At 40.5% G+C, this 25,143-nt stretch overlaps 1 protein-coding gene across 1 annotated transcript in view; it reads left to right on the plus strand.

Moving 5' to 3' along the window:
- The first annotated feature begins 503 nt into the window (after positions 1 to 503).
- Positions 504 to 25,143, plus strand: part of LOC108934905 (nuclear receptor subfamily 5 group A member 2-like) — a 39,336-nt gene continuing 14,696 nt past the window's right edge. The window contains exons 1-6 of the mRNA XM_018753115.2: positions 504 to 776; positions 3,503 to 3,621; positions 5,159 to 5,300; positions 8,707 to 9,353; positions 21,413 to 21,532; positions 24,548 to 24,695. Coding sequence (XP_018608631.1) covers positions 692 to 776; positions 3,503 to 3,621; positions 5,159 to 5,300; positions 8,707 to 9,353; positions 21,413 to 21,532; positions 24,548 to 24,695 — 1,261 coding nt within the window. The 5' untranslated portion in view covers positions 504 to 691. The remainder of the gene's footprint in view (positions 777 to 3,502; positions 3,622 to 5,158; positions 5,301 to 8,706; positions 9,354 to 21,412; positions 21,533 to 24,547; positions 24,696 to 25,143) is intronic.

The following is a 25,143-nucleotide window of genomic DNA, read 5'->3' on the forward strand; positions in this document are numbered from 1 at the left end:
CACGTAATTGCTCAAGAAATCGTGACGTCGGGCCTCCCAACTGCGCTGCGATTGGCTATCCCCGCGTACGCGGTGAGTAAACAAGGCAGGAAGGAGCCGTTTGAACTTCAGAACTGGACTCGTCACGCGTAGCGCGCGCGTCAGGTAGCACGCGGGGAGGAGGAGGGGGAGGAGGAGGAGGAGGAGGACGGCGAGGGCGGGGGCGGGGGCGGGGCTTGTTGTCTCGAGCCCCAAAGTTCCGTCCGTCTCGCGCCGCTTCCCTGACTTGATGTCAATAAACAGCGATGTGAGAACAGGGCGAAGCGCCGCGTTCGTGCCACATGTACACCATGTCAGAGCACTGATTCCCCTTCCATACACAGAGAAAACAGGGTAGTCCGTCTTCTCCAAATAATTCTTTTGTTTCAGCGTTGCTGTTGTTTTTTTTTTTTTTTTTTTTTTGCAAGACAAAGCAACTTACAGGACTAGTTTTGGAGACTTTCGTTCTCTGTGAAGCTCCGTGGGACCTCCAGCCAGGTGTGCGGTCTCCCTCACCCCCCCCCCCCCTCCCCCGGGCCGGGACACCAAGTCGTCTCCCCGGACTCCAGCCAGGTGCTCACCCCCGTCGAGCTCCAGCGGTCTCCCCGAGCTCCACCTGGCGCTGTACCCGTGCTCCAGACAGTCTCTTCCCGAGCTCCAGGCGGTCACTGTCATGCTGCCCAAAGTAGAGACCGAATCCCCGGGACTTATTCGCTCGCATGGTGGGGAACAGGGACACATGACTGGAACCATACACGGTAAGACTGTTCATCCTGAAAATTATAATAATAATAATAATAATAATTATAATGTGAGAGGTGGCTGAAACACGTGTACCTCTCTGGGTTGAGTCTTCCAATATTATTTGGCATCATATTAGCTGGAAAGTGCACGCTGTTGTTATTTCTATATTAGTTTTTTTGCGAAGAAGTTGTTCTGTTACTGACTGAGAGTGTTTCTAGTGGACAGTTCGCAGCCAAACTCGCTTTAATTTACTCTGTTCCCACTGTGAGAACATCGTCGATCTTCAAAGTCCGACAGCTTTCTTTCGCTGCTTGCACCTATTTGGAATTTGGAGTAAAAATTGGAATCTTTTTTTGTGTGATTTGTGTGTGTGTGATTCTGTGGGAACAGCGGTTTAAGGTCCCACTTTGCGTCTTTGCGTAACTTCGCTTTGCGGCATCTGTCAACACGGTCCCGAGATACAAATTATTAGAATCGTAAGTTTAATGGTGTCAGTTGTTATTTTAAAGGAAAGGGGAAGGCTGCAACATTTTCGCCAAGTGAAGTGTAAGCAAGCCCTTTTTAACATTAACGTTATCGAAATGCTCCATCATCCAGGCCCTTTCCTTTCCTTTTTTTCCCAGAATTTGCGGAAATCCCAAAAAAAGTTATTAGACATCGTTGAAAAAATACTCCAAAGAACAAAAAAAGCAACACGATGAAAGCATTCTGACTACTTGAGGGCAACACGAATCACTTTGAAAGGGTCCTTCGCTGGTATTATTTATTACTTCCCCTAAACGCACGCTTTTTGCAGACAAAATCAAGTCGTCTAAATCAATAACCTTCATTTTTATTTTCTGTGCGATTAACACTTCTTTCACACACCATTGGAAGTCTGTCTGTGTCTATTTATGGTGGCGCTATTAAACACAGATTGTTTTTCCTTCACGTTTTGGTTAAAATGTTTCACAAAAACCCTTAAGTTTGACAGAGTGTGTGATGAAGAAGAAAACGTAACATCATGTAGTATAAAGTTTCATGTTCGACTGCAGTGCATGTTTTCCACACGATGTATGAGTTTTCATCTGCACACACATATATTATATAATAGCAGCAAATGCGATCTATTTTGTAACCTTTTTCAAGGTAAAAACAGCGTCATTTTCCTACTTTTTTCACAAACGGTAGCGGACCCTTCGGCCAAATGCACTTTCACTTTCAGGAATTAAAATCATTGTTACAATTAGGCAACACGGTTTTTATTGATCGCCTCGGGTTACAGTAACAGTTTAATAAACGCGCAGAATAACAAAGTGTTTCCTCAGCGAATTCTTGCAAAATTCTTAGTAACTGCAAGCGCCGCAATCTCACCATAAACTTGGGTTATAAAGCCCGTTAATATAGTACATCATTATGAACGTCTGTTGCGCGTTTGTTAATCTTTCACATTTACTATTTAACCCTAACCCTTTTATTGTTTTCAAGTGAAACGAGTGTGTGAAAGGGTGTTGCGTGAAATACATGAGTGAAAAGTGAATTATGAATAAGAGCAGCGCAGGATCCCTGCCTTAGAATAAAGTGAAATAATAAGGGATAAATAACGGATAAATAAGATGAATAGGCCTTTTCCCCATAAAATTCCAGTTGAACCTTCACATGAGCAGTAAAGGTGATTTTTGCCAAACCCTGCAGAGCATTAAAATCTGTTCCTCTAAGTTACCTTCTTTCTGCATTGATTGATGTATTTCTTATTTGCTGTGATAAATGAATTATGTCCAAATGTAGTTGAATAAGTCATCAAGTTTGGCTACATGTTCTCTTTCACTTTATCTGTTCTTATACTTAGAAATAGTTCTCCTTACAAAAACATGGTAGGGAGAATTATTACCAAAGCATCATTTTTATAGGGGCAGCATGCAGTCTAGTATTTAAGGCTGCGTTTTGCAATTCGGAGGTTGTTGGTTTGAATCCCGCTTCTGTTGTAGAACCCTTGATCAAAGTACTTATTCTTGATTGATATTGTAAAATACCCTGCTCTTTAAAATGAGTAAATTGTTGTAAAGTTGATAATATAACACTGGACAAAGGTGTAAGATAAATAACAATTCTGAAAGCTTTATGGTTTGTATGCTGAGTTAAAAAAAAAAGATTCCAAAGTTTGCTGATGTCTTCCAAAAGATTACACACGCTGATTGAATTTCTCTCTCTTGCCGGAAATATTTAACGATAAAACAAATCTATACTGTAAAGTTTTGCTTCATAGCTTAGAAACGTAAAAGTAATTGCTGAACGTAAACTAAATGGAAATCTGTTTGAAATATTACTGCCTGTGCACTATGCATTTGTGCTTTTTGGTAATTACAGCTGACACATTTTCAGTTTAGTTGCAGAATTCCCTAATAATAATGTCTCATGCATTGTGAGTATTGTAATATTAGCCACTTCACTCTCTCTTTCAGTTGTCAGTGAATCGAGGGTGTTTTCACTATAATTTTATCAGTTTTTACCAGTAGAAATTCCAGTGAATAAAATAGACTTTCCTTCCAGCTGCTCTAAGATAAAATTCAGCAAACCAGAGTGTAACCTGTGTTCAGAAGCATCTGTGCCCACTGAGTATTCAGATCAGGGCGAAAGGTGCAGCAGAGGACCCTGGCTGTTTAGGCAGCTTTTCCCGTTGCAAGAGAGGTCAACACTGAGAGGTAGTTGTGTTCTCCACTTACATCTTGGTGCTCGCTTCACTTGCATGTGCACTTTACAGCCCCACAGTTCAAAATGATGGAGTACGGCTATGATGAGGACCTGGATGAGATCTGCCCCGTGTGCGGAGACAAGGTTTCTGGCTACCACTATGGCCTGCTCACATGTGAGAGCTGTAAGGTATGAAATTTCCACGATGGCTTCTTTCCCCGATCCGTTCATTTTGAGATGTTCTGCAGAAAAATGCCTAGAAGCATCTTTAAAGAATTAAGTACTACTATGGATATTGTCAGTCACAAAATCTGCAGTTGGAAAAAAAGAGCTACAAAAAAGCTGAATTGGGTATCAGTTAAGTTTGTTGAATTTATCTGATTCATTACAGCAAATTATATTACAGTGCATGGTTTGAAAGGAAACAGTGAAAAGTGAGTTTCTTAAAAAGAGTACACTGACCATTTCCTAGATTGCTGTACTGATGGAATGAAAATGCACATTAGAGAGTTTGCATTGAAGGAGTACTTATATCAAGAACAGTTTGCATGCGAAGCAGGTCTTGGACTCCGGCGATTTACGTCCCTTCCAGTCACACATATTTAATTGCTTCTCTCGGATCAAGATGTTTGTAATGGGTACATCTAGTACCATGGTTTGCACTCCTACTGACGGCGTTTTTTCACCAGATGCCACTTTCCCATGTCAGTCCCGTTGTTTTACTGGGATTATCCAAGAATTACACTTCCTGATATACTTGAACAGTATACTAGAGTTTCTGCTACATTTCCTTTTTCCCCTTTCTTTGTCTTTTCAGTAATTTAAGTATGCCTCAACATTTTTGTCTTCATTTTTTATGTTAGGTGCCTGGATATTTGTTACTAAACAGTAGTTTTCCATTTAAATGCAGTGTTGAAATAATTGCATTGTGAATGCATAGGTAGCTGGCAACTATTTTTTTTATGGTGAAATACAATCAAAATGTACAATTTTGCATTGGTTTTTCATTTGTTTAGATATGTCTGATTTTCTGTTAAGTTGATTGCTGTGAGTTGTTTTTAAATCCTAATTTTTCAAATATTCCACTTCTGCAACATCTGCCAGACAGCTATTTTGTTTATTGAAATTAGAATAGGAGGTGCTCTCTTGGGAATTTCATCTCATCATTTCATATCTGCATAAACTAGGCTGAGATGATAGCATGTTTTTCTAAAGTGATTTAGTCAGTAAAATTCAAGGTTAATTCTGCGCCGTATGTTCCGATTTGAAACACCGCTGAAGTTTTACACACATATCTGCTCAAACACTTTTTTTTCCGGAGTTGTTACGTAGATCGGTCTTTATATTTTGTATCAAAACAGCACCCGAGGCTTATTCCTAGATTCTCGTTCTCTTGTGCTTTACCTGAACGTTTATATTAAGTGGCCCTTGTATGGCTCTGTCTGTTTGAACATGCATGTGGCAGCTCCCAGGGTTCTGAAAAATTTACTGTATGCATTTATGTATTTAGGTTTAGCTGTCGATATACTGTCCTTGTGCGGTAAAATATAACATGAAGAGTGTATTCCATCTCATGTCAAACAATCAAAAATTCAGAGAAAATTGTGTATTACATTGCGTGTTTCTATGTACCTGTGTGCATATGTGTTGTGTGTCTAGGTGCACACGCAGTGTTAGAAGGTTACAGGTTCTGGGTATTTTACATCCGCGCTTCTTCTTCCCGCAGGGCTTCTTCAAGCGCACTGTACAGAACAACAAGAGATACACATGTATAGAAAATCAGAACTGTCAGATCGACAAAACACAGCGGAAGCGCTGCCCTTACTGTCGCTTCCAGAAGTGTCTCACTGTGGGCATGAAGCTGGAAGGTAAGGCTGCTGGTGTACATGGAGCCATGGGCAGGAGGGTGGATTTCGTCTAGGGGTGCAGTTCTCTATCTTCCTCTCCGTTTGTTGCCTCCTCTACACTGTAGAGATGTGTCTTTTCTTCAGAGGTTGAATTCGTAATGACAAGTTTCACATTACAACCCTTCAGTCCTCTGCTAGCTGTACCAACGGCTTAGGGAAGTTAAGTAGTTTTCTGAGGCACAAATGAAGATGAATAAATATGGCTACAGACTGATGAACAGGATTCGTGTAAAAAGGCCACGTGGGTAATAACTGATGAGAATTAGGAAGCACCTTTGTGCATTCATAAACGCTAAAGAGCAGTTACATACCCCCTTGAAAGTTGTTTTGTCTACGGTGAAAAGTGGTAAAATTAAATCTAAACTAACCTGGTTACATATTTCAGTGAAGTTTAAGTGTCCCCTATTCAAATGAGACTTATCTCTTTGTTGCAGAAAGCTGCATTTATATATTGCAGAAATATTTGCTTTCATAGATTACACTGTTTAAATTGTATTTTCATTACTGGCACTTTGGAAAGGATCTCGTACTTTTCCTACATGATTTGTATTGCTTTTTATCCATGCTTTTTGAAGTATTTTTTTTCTTTCACCCCAAAGAAATAGTGAAGTAATAATCTAATATATTACTGTTAATTGTAAATTGCTGCAGGGCGGAATTTCCTCCTCCATGGCTTTATGGCTTATTTTTCTTTTGATTTATTTTCTTATGTTAGCAGCAGGATAGCCGAGTCCCCGTGGTGGTTTCTCCTCGAGACCCAGGCATGTGAATTATTTCGGAGTTGACGCAGTCCATAGCGTGTGGGTGGAAAAACCTTGCACAAATTCTTTGAGAGGGCCTCATAATAAACACATGCATATATTTATGTAATCCTGAATGCATGTTTCAAATCCCAATATTTGAAGTGAAGTCAAGAAAAATGAGCAAGAGGTTCTGGAATATATAGAGAAAAGTCAGTCCTCAGTAATATTTTTGAAGCCATAATGTAAGGTGCAATCATCCTGTGCATTAGCCAATACTCCAGATAACGAAGAACATATTAATAATCAATTTCCAGACAAATCAAAGAAGGCTGAAGACACAAATTTCCTGTTCTATTTAATGAATACAGACAACACATGGAGATGTTTTTTAAAATAGATGCCGATGTACAGACATCTAATAGTAATGTAATTCAGCAAACGTGTGTGTGTGTGTGTGGTGCATATGTATTTTCTTCCTTGAATTTTGGTGCCCTCCCTAATGCCTGACCTTATTATGTTGAACTTGGTTTCGTTGAACTCTCACTGTTGTTGTTGCACTATGCATAGTTTTTTTTTATTCTGAAGATGAATTAAAACTTTCTTAAGCACTGCGAAGATCGATGTTGTACATATTTATTAAATCGAAGTAATTGTCCTTGCCATGATTACAGAATCAACTAATGATATTAGAAATTAGTTATTATATTTTTTATGATTTCTTTTTCTGAGCATTCAAAAGAAGCAATTTAATACAATTGATTAGAATTCAATTGTGCTACCGTTGACTTCAAATTATTTACTTTTTTGTCAGGCTCAAGGACATAAAACTTTTCTAATTTTTTCCGTAGATTTACTTCAGCTGGTACAATCTGGAACCCTTAACTCGAGTCCAACGTAAATATTAAAATTTATACAATGAGGGTGTTGGTACGTTGCTTGTCCATTCCTTCCAAACCACCCTAGAAATGAATGTTTCTGAAGGAATTATTGGATGCTCTTTATACGGCTTAATAGACTGATAAAGAGATTGGTCTTTTGACCAAATAAATCAATCTAAGGCTGCAGTGGGTTACTTGCAAGGCTTACTCTATGGTCACTTCTACAACACAAAACTGATACAGGAAAACAAGGTGAAAACAGATTTGAAATGCAAGATGAATTTTTAATTCCCAGCTGCAGAAAAACTACATGGTGGGCATGTAAATATCCTTGTTTAATTAGACACAGAAAAATAACCAAAACATGTATTCATGCTCCGACTTGCTGGGTCAGAACTAATTGTGTTTTCCCAAAAGGGATAACTATTAGTTTTCTCCTCATTAATTACCTTGTTGGTCGAAATCATTAATAGTTAAAGTCCTTACAATAATGTTTAATGGATACACAGGGTTTTGTGATAAATTTTTAACGCCACCCTAATCTCTGAGATAAAACGGCTTCGAACTTGACCGCTGGCAGACAGCTAGGATGTCTCCGCATATTTGAGCGCTGAAGGCCTTTGCAGCAGTGCGCCCGAGTACCGGTCAAGCCTCCATCCCGGGTGCCTCAGATCTCCGTGGCGGCATCGGACGCAACTGCGACAAAAGGCCAGCATCTCCACCTCTAAAGATGGATTCAAACTCACTCGTTTTGGGGACTTTCGAGGCTTTACTGTAATTGCTCGGGTCGAGTGCGGACGATCTTGTTCCCACCAGGGAGGCGCCGCTGCATGCCCGTGCCCACCAAGCCTGGGAATCTGCAGCGCCGTCAGCATGAAAGAAAAATAATTAGGCAGAAATAATTAACATGGGCCATCAAGATTTGGGCTTGTGAAGGCACAGCTGTAACTCAGAGAGAACTCGCTCCGTATTCCTTATTGCCCTTTTTTGTTTTCATTTCATTTGAACCACTTGGTGTGTTTGATTTTGTTTTGTTTTGTGGTAAACGTGTTTGGCCAATCCGGTCAATTTTGTTCATTTTTAGACAGTTTCAAGTTTTAAATTTATATCATAGTCTCAAACTTCAAAAGTGACATTGTCTAAGTTATGTAGATATTATTCTCAAAATGACTTCAGTTTCAATGTAACCATCTAAAATGCCATGTTATAAAATCAGATTTGGGAAAAAAAGAAACTGTTTATTTGGGAAGTCAGTCAGGAAATCATTCCAGAATTTTCTTTAACGCCATAACCATGGAGACCCTTCAACGCTCTGCTACAGAGGAGTGCCTCAGGTTCACTTTCTTTACTTTGAAAGAGAACAAGTTTGTGTGCCGTGGCAAGCGCATAAGTGATCGCAGAAAGTAATGGGTATTCATTGCACTTGTTCACAGTAAAATGCACTATGTCAACTTCACATTAATTTATTTGCTTTGCTTCAGACAGTGTCCTCTTTAGAGTAGAGTAGAAGTTCATAGATGCATTACTTACAGTTGAGCACAATCATAACTGGCCAGTAACCTTCTGAAACTAATCTGAAATGTTATAACTTTAATATAAAATACTTTTCTTAAGCATTATATCAACTTTGTTTGGCTCTGTGATATTCCCAGTCAATTGGCTGTAGAAAGAAACAAATGAAGTGAATATTACTGAGTGAAGAGTGCATATTTTTGAGCATATGTATTCTTCTGCGCTTTCTGCCAGCGGTACGGGCGGACCGCATGCGAGGAGGACGCAACAAGTTTGGCCCGATGTACAAGCGTGACCGGGCACTGAAGCAGCAGAAAAAAGCTCTTATCCGGGCCAATGGGCTCAAAATGGAAGCCATGAGCCAGGCGATGCAGACAGGGCCCAGGGACCTGACAATATCCTCAGCCATCCAGAACCTCCACTCCACGTCCAAGGGCCTGCCTCTCAGCCACGCTGCCCTGCCCCCTGCAGACTACGACCGAAGTCCGTTCGTTACCTCGCCCGTCAGCATGGCTATGCCCCCACACGGGGGGCCACCCGGTTACAGCACCTACGGCCACTTCCAGAGCCGCGCCATCAAGTCCGAATACCCAGACCCCTACGGCAGCTCACCCGAGTCGCTGGCCGGCTACCCCTACGTGGACCCCTACCAGAGCGCCTCTCCACCCGGCTTCCCCCACCTCATCGTGGAGCTGCTGCGGTGTGAACCTGATGGGCCTCAGGTGCAGGCCAAGATTCTGGCCCATCTGCAGCAGGAGCAGGCCAGCCGAGGCCGCCACGAGAGGCTCAACACCTTTGGCCTCATGTGTAAGATGGCCGACCAGACGCTCTTTTCCATCGTCGAGTGGGCGAGGAGCAGCATATTCTTCAGGGAGCTCAAGGTATGTGTTTCTGAAAAATTAAATCACCGAAACGTGTGCCATTTCACAAACAATAATTGGTGGTCCATAATCAGTACCATTAATTTTTCATAATATCCATGCCTATCAATTTTCATAGTATCGTCTCAGGATGAATTACTTATGCGCACGCATGTTTATGATATTGTTACAGAAATAAAGTATTTGGGTCATTGCATTTTTAATATTTTCTTAAAGTTTTTAATCTTTTAATTAGGACATGTATCTCTCCACTCTTGACACACAAGTTTTGTTCTCAAGTGCTCAGTAGCAGTGTTCAAGGAGGGGGCGTTTCAGTGCGATATACTGTAGCTAGGCTATCTAAATTATGTAAAATATTTGCGTATATGTTAAACCTACACATTGTGCTGGAAGGCAGTTCTCTGTCTCAGCCATCTTACTGCAATCATTTCTCAGGAGGTGTCTGAAAGCACTGCCGCTTCTCCGCAAGTAATCCGGTCTATGTGGGAGTCGAAAAGGTTTCTTCTCTTGCTGCAGTACCCGTGTCCGAACAGTGATTAGAAATGGCCCGCAACTTTTGCTTAACCCTCGAAAGATGCACAGCAGCAGCCAGGGGCAGGCTTTTCAAACTAAAGGAAAATTCAAGTTTTCAAGGGAAGGAAAAAAAAATGTATCTATTATAAAAGACAGCTCATGAGCCATAGATACGGAACCAGTCAGCCTGTTTGAAATGGGTTGAGTTAGTTGTCCACCCTCTGCATTCATTACGCACTCAACACTAAAAAAATGTAGGGTTTTTATAGAGTTGTTTTGTTGTGCTGGAAGTGCAAAATAAGAACAAGTGAAAGCATTCTGCAGCACTGAATTGAACATATGTCCTAAAGTGTGTGTGTGTTTTCAGCCGATTTTTTACTCTACTTTAAAGTACACTTAGTTTGCTTTATTCGTATTTGCATCATGGTCCTGACACTGACCAAATTTGGATTGCAAACGTTATTAATGTACAATACATACTACTTCTTCTGGTATAGAGTGCTTTCCTTAGTCTCGCAAGTTTGTTACTGATCTTTGTTAGGCATTGATTTGCTTCTGTATTTCATCAAAATTTCCTAATTAGAGCTGCAGTAATAGTTTTCTCATGTTACATACTATAGTCTGTCCGCTCAATCTAGCATTCTGCTTTCAAACTAAATAAATATGATTGATTTATTGTAGCTGCAAATTTGTAAACCCATTCTGTTGTTTTGTTAAGTCATCTGAGCCTTTGTGGAGAAACAAAGCATTTGTCTCAAGGTGGAGAAGACACAGTTCTCAGATCTGGATTTACATCAGACATAATTGGTGGTGCATTTGTTTTGGATTGCCTCTAAGTCATTCACAACCGCTCAGCTCTCAGAAAAAGATCCCTTAGAACTAGCAGCTTGTGAGGGCCTCAGGTTCCACTTCTAATTAGTAGGTATCTGTGTGTCTCTTACTAAGCTGCAAGCTTAGTGATGGTTATGGGAGAAGATCCTACATAATCTCACTCCATGTTTTGTGAGATGAGGTTTAGAATGGAGAGGTGTAGTTATACTGAACCTGTGGCTGCCACTGAGTAGCAGTATATAAAATTTTTTTGGGGTGATGTTGCCTCCTGAGTCTAACCACTGTTGCTAGGAGGGAAGGGAGTTAATCTGGTTGAAGAATCCAGGAGAACTGTTAGGACCATGTATTAGATGCTTGCTTTCAGACTTATCACTTCAGTGGTAGGACAGTTTTGTAAGGCGGGACCTGCTGTGCCTATGTGCAAGGTGTTCTTTGTGTGTTTTGGTTTGACCTGAATATGCAGACTGAATACAACTCAACTTCTGTACAAATACCTCTATCCCCTGGCATAATGAGAAGAAACTTCAGAGTTTAGGCTGCTGTGGTATCATCCTTACCTTCCAGGCTCTTTCATCGCTGTTCAGACCTTCAGTTAAAACTTCTTTAGATGTTTAGAATCACAAACTACACAATACAGCCCCAGTGGATTCCCCCAATAAGGGTTTTAGGCAGTTGTATCAATAATACACCACACCTTAATGAATTATAGGTTCATGGGCATGCTTACACCTATGTTTAATTTATTTCCTGGCCTCCCCATGCAGTGATTTCTTTGGCCTCACACTCTTGCGTTTCTTCTGCACTACAAACATTTCACCTAATGTGCTTTAATTTTATGTTATTCTGTTTATACATGTTCTTCTGTGCTATTCTTTTGCCACTGTGGGATTCACAGAAAGAAATCAGGTTGTTGGTATCTCTTTCACGTTTTGGTTCTGTAACATATCATTTCTCTTGACATGTTCAAACCTAGCATGTATTCTACTGAGTTTTTCTGAAGTGGGAGGTCCTTTGTTTTTATTTATGTATATTGCATCTACAGTATTTATATTGTCTTACATGTATTAATTCTGGTGACACTTTTCTCCAGTCTCTCTTATAATTCCCGTGTTAAACCACCTACAATTGTTTGCCCATGTACATAGCCAGGTAATTTTTTATTGGAGCAATTCAGGGTTAGTACCTTGCTCAAGAGTCCTGCAGCTGGAAGTAGTATCTGAAGCTATGATCTTTGACCCCACAGGCAGAAGTTCTACCCATTAAGCTACGCGCTGCCCCTTTAGTCTTTGACCAGTAGTACTGGTATCACAGTAATAACACACATACATGTTCTCCAAAGGCAATTAAGCACAACATAGCACAACTCCTTAAATCTGGTGACGTTTGTGACGAATGACTGTTTCCTGTCAAACAAGAAACACAAACAAAGCTGTTGGAGTCATATCCATGCGCAACTGTGATGTTTTGTTTCTAAGGATACATGGTACAGAATGAAAACAGTATTGCGTTTTATTTGCCTGTAGATGGGTATCTGGAGGCAGCACATGGTCCGCAACTAAAGACATAAGCGCAATGCAATATAAACACAGGAAATTTAAGTAAATAAATTGTCATATTGTGAACAGTTACCGTAAGCAGTTAAAAATACCTCTTAATGCTTTGTTATTAATAGCTCTGAAAGAACAAAAGGACTTTCTTGAACTCAAAGCCACGTTTAAAGTGTATGAAGGTTGAGATGAACTGGGTGCCGTACTTGAGCTCCGACTTCCTTCATGCCATATAGTGTTCACATGTGTCAAATGCTGGTAAGTTGTTTGTAGAAATTTGTCATTTTGGAATACTGCAAGTTATTTTCAATGCGCACAGATTTTGGGTAAAACAAAATCTCATACCTTAAAACTTACTTCTTATAATTATGTGAACTGTATTTTTAACATGGTACTATTATTGCTTAATATTATATATTTTATCTTCTGTTCAGTTCAGTTTATTTATATACAGTACTCTTATTAACAAAGTGCCAGAAGGCTAAAAGAAGAGCACATGCTGTTGACACAAATGGCAATGAAAAGAAGTCTAGGAGTTTGTTGGGGTGCTGATCTGAAATGAACAATTTGGCAACTGAGGAGAGGAAAGCAAAAAGCTCACTGGCCAAGGAATTGGGGGAAAAAAGAAACCTGTGGTAGCACAAACAGCAGCGGCTGCCTACCCTTCCTTAGTTTCATCACATTTGTAAACTTAAAACTTGTTTTTCATTGAATTATTTCAAATGCTCCCCTTTCACTAGGCTGCATCTTAATTTGTAGTAGTATGGGGTGTCCTTTATTCTAACAGATATGTGTTATTCTGCTGTCACTTAGCTGATTTTGAGACCCACCTGACCTGCACATTGAATTGCCAGTATTCTCTATTACAGACTTTTTTGACTTCTGCTTTATTGTTGACGTGTTGAGAGATCATAGGACAGGCCACGAGGTCCACGGTTACCCCCTTGTCCAGAGTGTCCCACTCGACCCGGAGCGGGAAACAGATGTACGCAACACAATGTGGGCTGCTGTCACCGCAGAGGCTCACCGTCCTCCTCCTCCCACCTCTTCACTGATTGTGTGTGGGTTGAGGGAGTGAGAGTTGCCCAAGAGATGAATCACACCTCTGCACTGTGGAGTTCCCCCATTGTTTACTAGATAGGACTCACACGGCACACTTTTCCTCAGATGTTGCACACAATAGACAACAGTGAGACCTGTACTAAATATATATTTCATATTGTGCTTCAGAGCTTTTATATTGTGTTTTGGGAGCCAGTTTTTGATTAATCAAACAACTGGTCACAACAAAGGAAAGCTGAAATATGGCTGTTTTTTGCTAGTGTATTTTTTACACTGCCATGCCTGTCTTTATATTTAGTTCTGGTACCTGATAAAAGTCAGTGGTGCGAATCGCACAGTACTTTTTGACATACACGCCCAGTGTTTATTTCAATCTGTTCACAGCTGCCTGGGGACGACTTTGAGTAAGGAAAACATTGTGGACAATGACAATAGCAGGCAAGCTATTAAAGACGGACGGCTGTGTGGGGGGACCTTTCCTTAGTCTGCATCCAGCAGCGAGCTCAAGGCTTATTGAAATAACAGCCACGGGACAGTCTGCGGACTTTTGTAGAAGTCAGCCAAACAAATTCAAAATCAACAATTTTCTCTTGTGTTCAAATCTCTTTTAAATCAAAATTACTGGATTTTATTTAATTGATTTGATTTATGTCAGTTATCATTAATTATGCCTTTTCCTTTTTCTGACCATAACAGAACGTCTGTCCACCTATGAAATTTCTCGCGCGTGCGGATATTTATGGAAAACTTACTGGAATATCCTAATTGGTCCTAAACGAAGTGTAACGGTATTGAGGTTGCTTTCACAGCTTTCAATGCCCAGGCAGCCAATTTTAAACTTAAGCCATAATGCTAACCTTGTGAAAGAAAAAGCACATGATGTGGTTTAGGTATAGTTTGTGATCTCACAGACTATATATAATACAGTGCCTCTTCACTGTTATCAAGAATGCTGGGCACACTTGTGACAAACTGCGAGTGTACTGGAGTCGGTCACGCCGTCGCTGCTCCATTGCTTTTTGAATTATTCGCACTAACCCCCCGCCCCCACTTGCTTTACGTTACTGCTCGCAGGGGAAGATGAACACGGGAGAAGAGCAGCACCAAGGACACGGGTGCGCCATGAAGGACGAAGGGAAACAGGTGGAAGGTTAATAGGCCTGCAGAGGGTCGGCCAACCGCTCAGGCTTGATGAATGGGCGTCGGGCTCGGTGCAGGCGTAGGCTTCCAAAGATATATTATTTCTTTTGAGGAGGAGCATTCTCGTGCCTGCATTTGTCCACTGACACACGATAGCCTCTGTCCACGGGATCTGCAGTTGGAGATGGCGAGTCTGTTATCATAAGGCTTGCTCCTGTGCCTGATACTTTGGGTTGAGCTCTCTGTTAAAAACGTCTCTGTCATTTGACCTCGTGCCTGGGTTACATTCCTGTTTCACAGATTTCTTTTTTTTGATGGTCATAAAGCCACTCTTTACTGTACTTCATTTTATGCTTCATTTTAATGTATGATTGAGGTGTGTATACCGTACAGTACTCCATTGGCTCGGAGAGTCACCATTTGTTTATAGGATATGCTAACCAGAATCTTCAAAATGGGCTTCACAGAACAAATGAGTTCTTCCTTCATTTTTGTTTGAACAAAAGCTGTTCAGTTTGTGTCAACCTCAGAAGTAGCATTAAAGTGTAAGGCACTTTATTCGATTGCGTAAACAAGGTTATAAGGTGTACTCAGTTTTCCTCTGCATCAACTTTTAATTACAGCATTTAAGTAGTACTGGATCAGGTGTCGCCTTAGCTGGTTTTGCAGGTCTCAGTCAAAAACTAATCAAATTTTTGCTTAAAATCAGCCCAAAGCAAACTTTTGCACCACCAGTTGAGTCTGTTTGATGGATGAATGAAACTACTTCCTGTCTGGCTTCTCCCAGTGCTCCCAGCCTTAAGTTCAGCTCTGCCATGGAGCCGGGCAAGGAGAGCCCTGTCCAGTTCTCTAGAGATTCCGGCAGCTGGAGGAAGGAAACAAGTGCACTTGTTAAAAGGAAAGATTTAGGGTCCAAAACCCTACGGACACACATGAAGGAGCTGCAGCAGTGGGCAGGAGGGCCTGTTCCTCCACTTTGATGGAGGATAAAAGGCTGTAGTTAATTTACAAGCTTCTGAGAACTAATTGATCGAGCTTGTCATAGTACCCCAAAAGGCCCTTTACAGCCTTCGCAGAAAATTTTTTATACCCATCTTCTACAAATATTTTAGCATTCCTATCACGCAATAATTCAATTAATTTAATATGTCTCTTTCAGACACATAGTCACAAGTAAGATTATGGATTTGTTTCCCTAGAAGGCTATGATCAGTCTTGTTCATCGTAATGTCAATAGAATAAAATAAGAGCTTAAAATAAGAGAAATAAAAGTTGTTAAATATAAGTGTAATAGCTTCAGTCACTTTTTCCAGTTCATGTACAAGTGCAGGTAAATGTATAAAAATTATAGTGGTGCCTGTCAGGGTCATAGAATAAAGAAAATACCACTACTGTAGCAATAAAAATAAAAAGGATTTTTAATATTATTGCATAAAATATTCCCAAACCCCCTAAAATGAAATATGAAACTTAAGCCAGTTTCCTCCGTTCATCCCAATTTTATCTTTGTTGTCATTCAGCAGTAGAGACCTTTGTAATTCCATCCTTGTTGCCAGCCATTAATTAACAGTATTACGTTTTTTCCTCCAGCCTGAGGTACCCTCAGTGCCAAGGTAGTTCATCATTCGTTGTCAGCAGTTGTCAGCTCCCGCTATTTTTGCCTCCTATTTACAGCTGTCTATTTTGGCGGTTTGCTGAAAGAGTCAAAAGACAATAGGTAACCCATGGATCCAGGGAAACAGGCAGCGCACAGGGTAAGCTTACAAGGAAATTATTTTTAGCCACATTTGGTTATTATATTTAAATGTGTCCATTACAAATAGGCGTAAGTATGCTCAAATTTGCACAATTACACATTTCTTTCATGAAAACAAGTGACACACACCGATGGTTTATTTGATATTATTATTTCTAAAAAAAAGCCATGCAAACTTCCCATGGAAATTCGTTGTGGTCAGAAGATCAGTTTCTGACTGCCTAGTTAGAGCTTTTCTTGCACTTTACACAGGATAGATTTATCACTTGAAATTCCATTGAACGATCTTAATGGCAGCTGAACTGATTATCGGTTCTTAATTCTTTCTCACCCATGGTCACAGAACTCCTGTTTGGAAACTGGGATAATGGTTTTTTTTTTTCATAATATATGACAAGGGATCTAATTCACCATTATTTAGGAACTATTTACTTGTTTATACTCTTACCCTAGACTGTACATTTGTGCTATACTTTGTGAAAACAAAAATAGAGCAGGTCCTAGGTGGCCTATTTAAAGAATAAAGCCCAAAAAAACAAAAAAAAAATGTTTCGGATAAGACTGTCCAGTTAGACAGTCAGTAGCATTTTACAGTATTTAGATCGATAATTTTGGTCTCTGCCAAAGACGCATTTTAAATTGGAAGAAATTATTTTCCCATTGTGCTTCTGCCTTGCCATACTTCAGGGAAATGTTCCTCCCCTGCCTGCATGTAGATTGGGAGTCTAATATTCATCTGAATAATTGATTAGTCTGCTCTGTTTGGGATAATTAGTTGATATCTTCTTAGCTTTAAGCCGGAAAATCTTCTTTTGGCCTCCGAGAGTGTATTAAGTGCATATTAAGTACAGTAAAACTCAACACAAAGCTTGTTTGGTTCACACAGTGTTTACCTAATAATTTTATGACTTTAAACTATTTGAAGAGATTTTGATTCTTAATATGAAATCACCTTGTTTGTAATAGAAGTCTCTATTTACAGATCAGAAAATTCTTGGTTTTATTTCACTCGAGAGCAAGTGTAAAACTATATTGAAAGAGTGTAAGAACTCTATATCCAATGATGTTTCTGAAGGTGTATTGCAAAGTTTTGAACTTACATTCAGCCATCCACAGTCCTTCAGTCAGGAGTCACCTGACATTGCCAAGGCTTTTATTTGCTTAGGGGAACAGTCATTTGAATGGTAGCATCTTTAGTAGTCAGAGACTATTTAAATGTGTAGTACAGGCAGACCCAAGGAGATACAGGCTGGAGAGGAAATGGCCAGAGAAGGTGCTCGGGGAATTTCAGCTTAAACTTTTGTTTCCACTCCGGCCAGTATGACCTTGCTGTGCCGTTGAATCCGTTGTAAATTTCAGGGCCATGCCCATGAGACTGCTAACAGGCTCATCGGGGTAACTGATCTCTGATCAGTCTCCATGTTTCAGCGTTATCGATCACCGGCCCTTTTGCGCCGCCTGCCGACCCGGACACACGGCATCAGGTGAACGCCCGATGACCCTGCGGAGCCAATCAGACACTTCCACCAAGGAGGTCCTCATGGATTCTCATTCCCTGCTACAGCCATCTAGCCTCACGCCTGCATCCACTAGCTGGCCAAGCGTATATCTGTGCCATGAATTATGAGGCCCTCTAAATCCTCCCAGTGGGTCAACCAAACATCTTTTGGTTTTATCTCATCAAGGGAAAAGAGACTGCCGTGGCTCCAACCTCAGCTGAAAGCTTGCTAAATAATTTATTTGCAGGGCTCTGCTAGTTTATAACAATCAACTAAGGTTAGAGCTTTCTGTCTAGTGCTTGTTACTTCGCACTAATGTTTATATTTTAAAAATTGATCATAATTAAGAGATGGGGTGATTTTGTGCATGCTGATGCAGTTCGCGCTTGGTGCATGTAAAACTTCCCCCAGAATGCCAAGTCTTGCTCATGCACTATTTATTTTCATTAGGAGGAGATAAAAATTATAAGGGCAAATATTTAGTGCTCGGCTCAGTTCTGCCCCCAAGATTCATATCAGTTCAGTCCCTGACCTGCAGCGTTCAAAATGTAAAATAGTCACACTCCCGCAATAAAGGGGCATAATGTTTTTGTACTGTTTTCAGAAATGGGAAAATATGGATTTACTCCAGAGTGGAAACATAAGCATTAGTGTGTAAGCAACAGGTCCTTTATACTTGTCACCTTCAGCATTTTTTCATCTGTCCTTCATTTTTTGTTCTCATATTTCTGCCCCTAAATTTATCAATGCTTCTCCTATGCCACCATGGTGGAAACCAGGCATACATACTGTAAGCCTCTCATTACCCACCAGCGATTCATAATGTGGGTTTTGTAGCTGTTTATCCGCAACACACCCCCTGAGCGCCGTGCTTCCTGATCCGCCCTGGCATTTCAGTGTGTATTTAAAGGCCTCCAGTACGACTTAGTGTTTGGGCAGTGGGAACATGCAAAAGAACAGTCAAGGATGTGGGTTGCACGCACATTGCAGGCACACATGTACACTCTTTCCACTCCAGGGAGATGTGTGAATAACATCCTCTTCCTTCATGTATTCAGTGCGGCTGTGTTGTGCCCGGTGATGGGCTAATGGGTGAGTCTAACTCAGACGTATTTGTGTGTCCAGCGAAATGAGGCTCACACTTCTTGTTGTTCATTTCATTTCTTCCCTTAGAAATTTTCTCTGGCTTAGTATGCTGTGAATAACTAAGCCACGTAGGATATCTCTTGAATTATGGAGTGGGGGAATAAGATGTAAGCAAAACCTGATTTATTATTAAACAACATTAATTTTATTTTTTTGCAGAAAACAATATGTCTATATATATGCTACTACTTAGAGTATAGCCAAAGAGAAATAAATAATTGTTGATTTTTCAGAATCCTTGATTATTGATTGCATTCCAGTGATTCAAATAGTTAATCAATTGGCATTAAGGTCTGTTTCCATCAGGGCAGCGTGTGTTAGTAACAATTTTTTAATTTTAATTCCAAAGTTAAAAATGTTTTGAGGTTAAATAGTCTTTTCTTTCAGTTCATTAGAAAACAGAGAGTCCCATTAATTCATCAAGAAATGTCAAAAATGGGGTTACATATTGCAAACAAATCCAACTGTGTACCTCATTAGGAAGTACTTCAGAGAGGAACAATGCTTTCAATATCCATCGGTGAAAGCAAAATACTGTCTTATGGTATACCTGCGACTTGCACCCGTCTATAAAAAAACTTCTTGTAAGCAATGCAGTCTTTTTCATGATATGTTTGCGCTTTGATTTGGTTTTTTCACAAAAATGTGTTTCATAATGTCTTCAAATTGCTGGAGAAACATATTTATGATACATGTAACTATTATAAACTTTCAAATGTGACCAAAAGCACAGAAATCCATTTCTGCTGCTCCCTGCGGCTTAACTGCCCATCTTAATTTTGGATACCACAGTTTAACATGGTAACCTCCAGTTTATCCCATTTATGGCAGTCACACATGCATTAAGGTTCTTGTACTTCCCACGGTGTGTAATTTTCTCACACCCTCACCTATGTTTTTAACATTCACACAAATTCTGTATCTGCTCCATGTAGAACTACACACAGCTTGCCACTCTCTAACAGCTAAAAATTCAAATTTTCCTACGGTTTTGGGGTTTATCACAGACTCAACTGATTCTTTAACTAAAAGTAGCTTTTCCAGGAACTTAAGCACCAAAAAGACAAAATGTCACCATTACCATCTGTTGATAATACTAGCTTATGTATAAGGATGACGACTATCAATCTTAAATCCCATTTCGGATGTAAAGTAAAATGTCATTATTGTATTTTTGTAATGCATAGCAATATAAGTTCACAGACAAAAGCTATTGTCACCAGTGCACGAGGCTGTAAATAACCTTTTCAATTTCCAGTTCCACACATCGGAGTGGACAGTTATGAAAAATTATACTGTTGCAAATAAATCTAGGTTTATCATTTTTGGTCAGTGGTACATGATAAGTGATAGTACCGAGCCTCAGACACACTCGGCATATGATTTCTTTCAGTGGGACACACAGTTTGGCTCAAAACACAAGAGATCCCATGTCTGTTTCGGTTCTCTGCACACAAGTTCCCAGTGGCAATGGACGAGGCGGCCGAAAGCCTTTCTTTCCCTCGCTGTTCAGTGATTCCCTGTCATCCTATCTGTGTGTGGCTGCAGTGTATAATCATTAACACAGCCCACTGTGGGAAGCACGGTGGAGGACACAATGGCTGTGTTGTTTCGTGCCTTTCGCTCTCGACCAAAGTCAGTCCCAGGGACTCCTGGTTTATAAGAGATACTCTCAGTCATAACTGTTAGTTTACCGCCATACCATTCCACGTGGTCACATGACTGAAAGACACATCGGAGACCAGTGTGAGAAATGATGGGCTGATGTGTGGTTGGATGTTTGCCAAGACTTGTGTGGGAAACCTCTGGGCCATGATCAGCTGGATCGATGTCATGTTGTTGCAAGTGTTTGGACAGGTCATCATTTCCAGTGGTGGGGAGCTGCCAGAGAAAGTTGTGTAGCTTTATTTCCTGGTGAGCACAAAAAGCTAAGAAGCCAAAGCCAAAGTTTGCCAAATTACATTTTTTTGATTTTAATGGTGTGCAATTGCAATTTCTTTAAACAATCTGTCTTCCTCCTTTCTGTGTCATTTAGTTGTACTGTTAAAGTAACCAAAAAAGCCATTCAAAGCCAAAAGCTCACTTGCTGAGCTTTTCCATCCTGTTGGTTTTAACATGGGGACTCTTTGAGACTACGGCTTAATTGGTGTAAAACATAGTTGTTTACTAATTAAACAGCTGAACAACTGAATTCTGCATGTCTTATGCAACTAAGTATAAAACCACCAATGTGAGCATGAAGGCAACTTATTTTAAATTTAAATGAAATGGGGCATGAATTCACACACACACACAGTCGGAAACAGCTTGTCTCAAGCGGGGTCACGGCGAACCGGAGCCTAGCTCAGCAACACAGGTCGCAAGGCTGGAGCGGGAGGGGACGCACCCTGGACGGGACGCCAGTCCATTGCAAGGCACCCCAAGCAGGACTCGAACCCTAGACCCACCGCACCACCGCGCCCCCCCCACACATAAATTCATACTTAAAAAAAAAATTAAGCATTTCAAATAAGCTCTCTGCTTGAAAGAAGAAAATGCACAACTTATGGCGTACTTTTTTGACAGGTGGATGACCAAATGAAGCTACTGCAGAACTGTTGGAGTGAACTGTTAATCCTAGATCACATTTTTCGTCAAGTGGTCCACGGAAAAGAAGGCTCTCTCCTCCTTGTTACTGGTCAACAGGTATGTCACAATGCAGTCTTTTTTCTCATCTATAACTGGGAATCCACAGCTCGCATTCACATTTTGGAATTGGCCCCTTTTTACAATAACTAAAGTCCCTACATTGCCATTGGTCCTGTAGAATTTCTTTTCCATACATGTAAGATCATTTGCTGTGATAGCTCATTATGCATTTTTAATCAATAGTACACAACAATTAATAATGCAGTGAATTTTGTAGGCAAAGGGCAGTCATGGCCATAAAAAAAGATTTACATCGAGAACTCACAGGCCCTCATAATTTTTAGATTTCATGCCTTAAGCCGATTCAGTTCAAGATGGACTTTTAATTCCTCCGTCAATTTGTTTACCATGCTACATTCAATATATTTTAGCAGAATGCTGAATAATTAATACACACACACATTAATAGTCTGATGAAAATCTCTAGTTTTCTGTGTACTGGAAATAAATGGAACACTGGCTGATAAATGCAGAGGAAAAGCAAAAAAGAGGCCTGAATCATGGGATGGTCTGTTAAAGACAAATTGATTTCATAGCAGAGCATAATGTAAAATATAGGAGGGAACTCCACAGTAGGACAGTGCCAATTAGGGCAGTGGAAGAGCGTTTGATTCTGTAAATCCATCACTTTTTCCTTCTGACGAATTCATGGCCCCTGGATAAACAAATAAGGAGAAGCAGAGGGTAAGATGAGCGCTTGTAAAACAGACCCCCTCAAGCCAGGAATTAAATGTACTGCTAGGCATGGATTACAGCTTGTGAATGTGAATCAGCAGTGCAAACTTTAGTACAAATGGCAATGAAGGTCAGTTAAAGCAACTTCATTTGTAAATATGTCTTTAACATGGCCTGGTAATGAGAGAAAGAGAAAGGGAGCAACTATGGAATGGTTCACATGCATACTTCCACGTGTTCATTATCTCCTGTTGTCCACCATTCTTCTAGGCCTGACATCCTTCTTAAGCCTGATGGAATAGATGGTGATATTCCAGTATTCTGTAGACAGAAACATGTCATTTATGCCCCAAAGAGCCCATGAAGAGTAGGTTGGAATGTGCATATTCTCTATAGACATAAACAGTATGTTGTTTGAATAAAATTGGTTCCATGATCCATCTCAGTACTGTGAAACACTTATTCAAATGTTCAAGGGTTAATTGAGCTGTGTAGAGGAACATGACGTGAAGTTGCTAGTTAGTTGTTCGAACTCATTGGAAGAATATCTTTCCATGTGTTGTTTACCCTTCTAAGCAGTATAACGTATACAAGCAGTCTAAGTACTTTTTACCAAGACAATATGCCTTTGTGCGTTTTTTAATGTTCTCTCTGTGTGTTTCAGTGTCATAAAGTCATATCATGGGTCTTAAAGTTTCACTTCTTTGAAATTCTACATGTTCTAAAATTCCAAAGATTGATGAAGTCATTAGCTAGCTTAGTCAATATTTTTTATGAATGATTTCATTAATCTTCTGTCATTACAGGAACACTAAGCCAACATTTAAATGGTTTAACCATACAGGTGGTTTCAGGCATATATCAAGAACAACTGAATTACCATCTGGTGGTATTGCATAGGCTGAGGGCTTTTTATTGAGGGTCGGACAGGTAATACAAAGACATAATGCCTGAACCTGTTCTCTCGCTGAAGTTATTTCATGCACAGTTGATTTTATGTAAATTGATATACACCATGAAGGGGCAGTTGGGGTTGGGGGTATATTCTGCCTTTAACTGACTCATAATTTTTTACGACTTTGAAAAAGGGCAAGGGAGGAAGAAAAAAGGCTTGTGTGTGCATCTCCAGCCGCAAATCCTCCAGCACGGCTAAAAAAATCTACTCATCATATTTACACAATAAACAAATTCCAATGTACCTTGTTTTAATTGCAAATGCAGCTCGGGGGATCCTTTATTCTGCTTGGGAGGCAGCCATCTCCCATCTCCCAGAAACCATGGCGCAGTCAATTATGGTAATGAATTGTCAATAAATATAAAAAATTAATACAGCCTGCTTAGTGTGATTGGCAGCTAAGGACTTGCCTCCCAGACAAATTTGCTGCTACTGCAGATATTAAGTGCACCTGAAAGGGTAGCCGCACGGACCGCGGGGCCCCCGTGTGAGGCCTGCGGATGGTGGTTCCCCCAACACGCACCACCTCACCGCCCCCAACAGCGTCAGGCTCAGAAAAAGGCCAGGCACAAAGCTTCTGTTTATCTGATCCTGTTTTCCATTCGGCGCCTCCCTCACCTCCGTTTCCCTGCTGTGTAAGTAAGGCTGCATGTCTCAAGTTCAGGAAGAGAGGTTGCCTTGCAGTGCGGGGGAAAGGACTTATCAGCTCTTCAAACTCAAAGACTGAAACAGGCTCTGTCATAAAGCTACTTCTGCTGCATTTTGTTTGTTTTTCTGTTTCATTTGGTTTGATTCTGTTTGCCCTGTGTACTGAAATCTCTTCACCCTGTCAATGTACAGTGTAAAGGAGAAATATATTTAGATGAGCTCCAACCATGTGTCTAGGTTTGGATCTTCAAAGGGAAGTCCTAGCAGCGACTGTGCACCACCAGAAGAATATAGAGGAAGTCTGAGAGCCACATAATAGTAGAAGTTGAACTTCTTAGAATTCAGAGGTGGAACATTGTGCTTAGATTGTGTGGTTAGCCAAGGATGCAGCCTTCAGTGCTTTATAAGGTCTCTATTGTGCTGTCATGCTCTCACTCAAAACAGCCGCACAATTAAACCTCACTTTGAGAGTTGAGATCTTCGTCCGTATTCTTAAATATCTCAGTCCCCACAGTTTCAACATAAACGAATACCTCACAAATACAAAATTGGAAATCTGGAACAGTTCAGCCATTCTACAGCTGTGTCAGGAAACCAACCGTACAGCACAAATAGCTAGCCATGGTGAGTCCCCACAGCTTGTAAGAGATTCAAGTTAACTTGTGTGTGTTGGGAGTATAGACAAGATCAAGTGTTGCTGGTGATGAGCGGTGCTTCTCCCCCGTATCCTTCAGGTGGACTATGAAGTCATCGCCTCCCAGGCCGGGGCCACTCTCAGCAGCCTCCTGAGCCATGCCCAAGATATGGTTTCTAAGCTGCGCTCCCTGCAGTTCGACCAGAGAGAGTACGTCTGCCTCAAGTTCCTGGTGCTTTTCAGCCCCGGTGAGTAACATACTTACCTTATTATTTGCTATTTGTTCTCTGACAACGATATTCTGTGACATTAGGGAATGTGTTTGATTAGAAGACCAAGATTAATCTCTGTCTGTCAGAAGTATTTATTCTTATAGTCTATGTGCCATTAGCCCACGATCAGTAAAATTAGTGACAAGCATTTATTGTATTTGACCTCTCATTAGGTTTCCATCTTTGATAAATCATGACAGTATGACCATCTTTTCGTGATGCACTTTTATTCTATTCCTCTTGGTCTGCGAAGAGGGCTCAGCAGAATCTCTCGATGGGCTAACCAAAACCCCAGTAAACATTAGTTCCCACACTTTTCTTGAGAGTGAAAAAATGCTGGTGTTGGTAAGAAAAAACTATTAACAATGCTTTCAAAATTACCTTCCTTATTAATGCTATGCAATCCCTGGAGTATCTATTTTTG

This window comes from Scleropages formosus, chromosome 3 (genome assembly GCF_900964775.1).
Source record: "Scleropages formosus chromosome 3, fSclFor1.1, whole genome shotgun sequence".
NCBI classification, from domain to species: Eukaryota; Metazoa; Chordata; class Actinopteri; order Osteoglossiformes; family Osteoglossidae; genus Scleropages; species Scleropages formosus.